The sequence below is a fragment of the Labrus mixtus genome, chromosome 13 (assembly GCF_963584025.1).
Source record: "Labrus mixtus chromosome 13, fLabMix1.1, whole genome shotgun sequence".
NCBI classification, from domain to species: domain Eukaryota; kingdom Metazoa; phylum Chordata; class Actinopteri; order Labriformes; family Labridae; genus Labrus; species Labrus mixtus.
In genome coordinates this window covers 15,137,192-15,142,575 of record NC_083624.1, presented here as the reverse complement: position 1 = coordinate 15,142,575, position 5,384 = coordinate 15,137,192, and the positions used below count along the sequence as shown (strand labels likewise).

The 5,384-nt window shown below is 38.0% G+C and overlaps 1 protein-coding gene across 1 annotated transcript; it reads right to left on the bottom strand.

Moving 5' to 3' along the window:
* Positions 1–2,249: 2,249 nt before the first annotated feature.
* On the bottom strand, positions 2,250–4,882 carry LOC132987057 (C-X-C chemokine receptor type 2-like). The gene is made up of 2 exons (XM_061053836.1): positions 4,650–4,882; positions 2,250–4,250 (listed from the first exon to the last, which is right to left on the bottom strand). The coding sequence occupies exons 1-2, from the start codon at positions 4,654–4,656 to the stop codon at positions 3,166–3,168; spliced, it is 1,092 nt and encodes a 363-aa protein (XP_060909819.1). The 5' UTR covers positions 4,657–4,882; the 3' UTR covers positions 2,250–3,165.
* Between the last annotated feature and the right edge of the window lie 502 nt (positions 4,883–5,384).

The window sequence follows — 5,384 nt, the reverse complement described above, 5'->3', positions numbered from 1 at the left end:
AATGTACAATATATTATTTCATTAATCAATAAATAAAAACTTCAGGCGACCTCTTTTGAATTTCATATTGGGACCGGGACTCCAAGGTTGGGAAAGCATGCTATATAAAATTCTACTGCAAGCTTGTTGCTATGAGAATGACAACACAATAATCAAAACGAGGTCAAATCACCTGTGGCATTAATGAATCTGGAAAGCAACTTAAACATATTGCTAGTTTAACGCACATGTAACAGAACTGTTAGCAAATAAGTTGTTTATTGTTTTAACTAGATATATGAAGGGTTAGGGAGTAAGCTAAGTTTACTAACTTTTACAAGACTTTATTCTAGTTATTGCATTTCGTAAAAAAAAATAAACATGTCTGATTGACATTATGTAAGTGAGCATTGCTTACCACTCGGAGCTTGATATTGACGCTTTAAAATATTAGTATTATTAATTAAGTAGCATTTCTTGAACAAGTTACAGTACCGTTTCATATCTGTCTTTGTGGACGAATACTTCGTTATGCTACAAATGTAATAAATTGAATAGCGTGGAGTAAATGCGAAATACCCGAAATAATCAACAAACGAGCTCCGCCTGGCTGGGTAGCAATATTCGATATAACACGGTGTTACGAACACGATAAAGTTTACAATTAAAGATGTTAAGACTTACCTTTGAGAAGAGTAGACAAGTCAAACATCGTAAGCTTATTGTTGATTTATCAAGACTGACAGACAATTTTTTGTAGCGACAAGAACCGACAACAACATGAAATGTAACTTGGTCTCTTTACAGGCAAAGCACACCTGGCTCTCTATCGAGGACTGTGATTGGTTAGACTATTTAGTTTATCAAGAGAGAGGTGATAAATACATCTGATTAAATAACATCACTAAAGAACTTTTTTGCATTTTATTAGAAGGCTACTATGAGCAGTGATAGCTGTATTGGTGGAAGCTGTATTATTTATTTAATCATTTTGAGGCTACTTTTTCTTGTAAAGGGATCATAAACAATATTAAACATAAATGTTGCCATGCATTGTATCAGAGTTATCTTAGAGCTAGTTTACATCTGCAGTCCCTCTGCAGGTCATATCAACCATCTCTGTGAGGAAATACATACTGGACATACAACATGCTTAACATGGGTGAATTATTTTAAGATCATATATTAATCAATTAATCAATTAATTAATTAAATACTTGATTTTAAATAAAAGCTAATAAAAAACAACCAAAAAAAGTAAAAGAATTAGGGTAGAAGTCAAACTTATATATCCCTATCCCCGTAACGAGTACCCCCAGTTAATTTTTCACTGAAAATAAATAAACAACAATCTCAGTGTATTTTATATATAAATTGATTTTTTCCTCTGATTTTGATTTCCATAAACTCCTTCCTGCATCTCCCTCTATCCCATTTCTCAAGCCCAGTGCAGTTTTGGCAGATGGCTGTTCATCATGAGTCTGGCTTTGTTTTTTCTTGCAGCTGTAACTTTGCTAAATGTTGCTTAGTGCTCATGATAGATTAACGCTGGGTCGTTGTACTATAGCAATGAGTAGGCCTACTTTTACCTGCTTTTGATAACGTGTCTTGAGATGACACTTGTTATGAATTGGGGCTAAACAAATAAAGATTGATTGCTTGACTGATTGATAAACCTGAAACAACTCTCATGTACCAACAAGCAAAATAAAACAACTTCTTTTTTTAAGCATAGGTTCAGCTTCACCTTCCAGACATAATTTTGCAGTCAAACATATTTTTAAAGAGTTTTTTTTATTTTTTATCTGAATAGTGGCAGAAAATTCAGATTATTTGACCTACCATGTAGTGCTTGCTGAAGTGTTCCTGCTGTTGCACAGCTTCTGTTATTTCAAGCTGCTCTGCTTTTTAACAAACAAAAGAGAAAACTGGTAAATCATATCCTCTATCACTTGTTTATTCCAAAGATAAAAGTAGCCTGTGGGGTGCGTCAGTAGTTACTGGTAAATGGACTTGAGCTTGTATAGCACTTTTCTAGACTTCTGACTATTTAAAGAGCTTTTTACAACATAGGTCACATCCACCCATTCACACTGATGGCAGAGGTTGCTATGTAAAGTGGCCATCAGCAGGAGCAACTTTGGGTTAAGTGTCTTGCCCAAGGACACATCGGACATGTGGCTGCAGCAGCTGGGGATCGAACCCCCGACCGTCCACTGATCCACAGCCGCAGTGGTGTTATATAAATCAGAGACAAAAAGCAGTGTACATTTTTATAGAAATATATTTTTATTTAATGATGAATGCAAGTGGAACCCACCTGCTGTCTAAGGCTAAATACAAACAATTAAAGGCACTCTTACATATCCAAATTTGATAAATAAATCTAAACAAAACCTTATACAGAGTTATACAATATTGTGAAGGATAAGTGCTGATAGGGGATTACACCTTAAACTGAAGGACTGAGCTGCTCTTTCAAAGCACAGTGATGTTGGGAAATGTATTTTCTCAGACTTAAAAAACCACCAAGTGAAATCAGAAAATGTTTACCACACACTGAATTATCTTTGCTTAATGTCCAGTTCTCCCTGAAGCTACATTCTCATCAGTGAAAGCTTTGCCTTGGTGTTGACGTAGATCTATTGTGTTGTAATGAAGTCTCACTTGACAAATGTGTTTTGCACAGTTTCCTCAAAACTAACGCCTGAGAAATGAAAGGATGGGAAACCACAAAAACATATATGGTTGAGTGAAACCGAAATTTATTCGGCTTTGTTTTTTTAGTTTTTTTTTTAGCAAGATTAAAAAAATATATATATATATATATATATATATATATTCATCACAGGAAAAGAAACATTTATAAATTTGATTACAAAATTAAAGCCAAACAAATTTTAAAAAGATATTAAAAAAAGTTAATAAAGCATGAAATATTATTTACATTACACGGTGAAACGCTCAAGACCGTACTGCAAAATTAACTTAAAGGGATAGAAAAATAGTAACAAATATTTTCATTTTTTTATGCAAAATAGTTGAGGCTAACCGAGGGAAATGTTGTACAAAGTTGTTTTCTAAAAGACTGATGTTTAGCAAATATGAGCTGCACTGAAAAATGCACATATGTATCAAAACGAGTTCTGTGGGGTCTTTGAGTCTAAAGTTTCTCTTCTTCTGTTCTCACATGAACGTGGACGTGATCTCTGAAGACAGTGAAGATCTGCTGGATCTTGACAAAGACGTTCTCTCCAAGACGCCCATCTTCTTCAATATATGTGTTAGCCTACTCCTGAACTTCTCGCCCACAAACGCATACAGCACTGGATTAACACAGCTGTGCAGGAGGCCCAGAATCTGCGTGGCAAACATGGCCTGATCCACCGCCATCCTCGCTGGGCACTGGTACGGCACAATCTTAGACCTGAAGAACGTGTCCACCATCACTGCAAGGTGGTATGGAGTCCAACAAAGCAGGAAGGCAACGACCACAAAGAAAATCACTCTCATGGCTTTTTGGCGCTGAAACCCCCCACGGATACGAAGGAGGCGCTTGATGGTTACTCCATAACAGGGCAGCATGACGGCCAGTGGGATGAGAAAACCCAAAGTGTGGCGGAGAACCCGGGTGGCCAGCCTCCAATTACTAGCACTGCCAAGGGTGTAATGTTCTCCACACATTAACTGACTGGAGTCGTGAGATGTGTCAGGTTTGTAAGATGAATGTAGAAGCCCAGGCAGAGAGAGAAGTGTCCCAATGCCCCAGACAGCAGCACAAACTCCCCAGCTGACCATCCGTCGGTTAGCCCTGCGTGCCTCCATAGCTCGCACAATCACCATGTAGCGGTCCATGCTAATGCAGGTCAGGAAGAGAATGCTAGAGTAGAAGCTCAGCTCTTGGATGATGGTGACAATTTTGCACATGACATCTCCAAACACCCAACCCTGTGTAACAGATGTGGCCCAAAACGGGAGGGTTAAAGCCAAGAGGAGGTCAGCGACTGCCAGGTGGAGGAGGTAGAGGTCAGAGGGAGGCAGCGTCTGCTTACTGAGGCCGATCACAAGCCCCACAACCAGATTACCAGGAATGGCCAAAACAAAGATGAGGACATAAAACGCACTGACAATCGCCGTCAAAGCATCAGGGATGACGAACTGTTTGCACGGCTGTGTGTCAGGGTTAATGTAGAACTCTGATTCATTGTAGGTGAAGTTGAGTGAATCATAAGCTGAGCCAAAGTCTATGTAAAAAGAAGATGTGTTTGGATCTGAGGACAGCAAGTGAAACAGAACTTTAGTCATTAAGGTATACAAATAAAAAACATAGGAACATAGACCTACTGAAAATAGTGAATGTGCTTCTTAAGAAATCAGACAGACTAAATGCAGCAGGTTATCACAAAGATCAGAGAGCATTCAAATCTCTAAATTACCGGCAACATTAGAGTTAAACTAGGGGAAGTGTTCCCAGGCATAAATCTCTAATCACATCAGTTTTAATCTTTGCAAAGAGACAGGAACTAAATAAATGTCTTTACATTTGCACATGTTACATGTCAGTTTTATATATCAGGACCAACACATTCACAACTGTCTTATTTTCTATAAACACATGTATCAATTAACTATGAATAAAAACAAATAATTCAAAAAAAGAAAATGCTCACCAGTCATTGTGATGTCTTCTTTGTGGGTGGCAATGGGTCTGTCACAAGGAGATAAGGAACAAACGTTGTGTCTCTCTTCACCCCTCCCCTCATAATAACCAACAGCCTACTTTTTCCTTTTTGCTTCATGCGCACATATTTTTAATAATAGAAAGAAGGTTGTTTTTCTCACCTAGCAAAGTAAATATAGGTTATCACATCTTCAAAATATAGTTAAAATGCGTAGAAGAGCTAGAGTTATATATTTCTGTAGATGGATTTAACCTAAGGGACATAAATCTCTATTTCAATGATACTCTGCTTGTATGAGGCTGCAATCATGTTGTAAGAGAGGTATTTTATTTGTATTCAAAATCTTATTATTGTTATTATTGCAGGGGGTAGTACGTGTACTGACGTCTAAAATGAATTTGTCACTGTCACAGTTTATAATAAACATGTTTAATCCATTTTTTGGGGCTTTTGGTGCCTTTATTTGAGAGATAGGAAAGTGGATAGAGTTGGAAATCAGGGAGAGAGAGAGTGGGGAATGACATGCGGGAAAGGAGCCACAGGTCGGATTCGAGCCCGGGCCGTCCGCCCGGAAGACCACAGCCTCCACACATGGGGCTGCGCGCACAAACCACTGTGCCACCAGCGCCCCGTTTAATTCTTAACTGTAATATTTTAACTTCAAGCTGGCTGTTTGTTTTTTTCTACCAGGTGTTTATTTCCAATAGTCACAGTGAGGTTTTC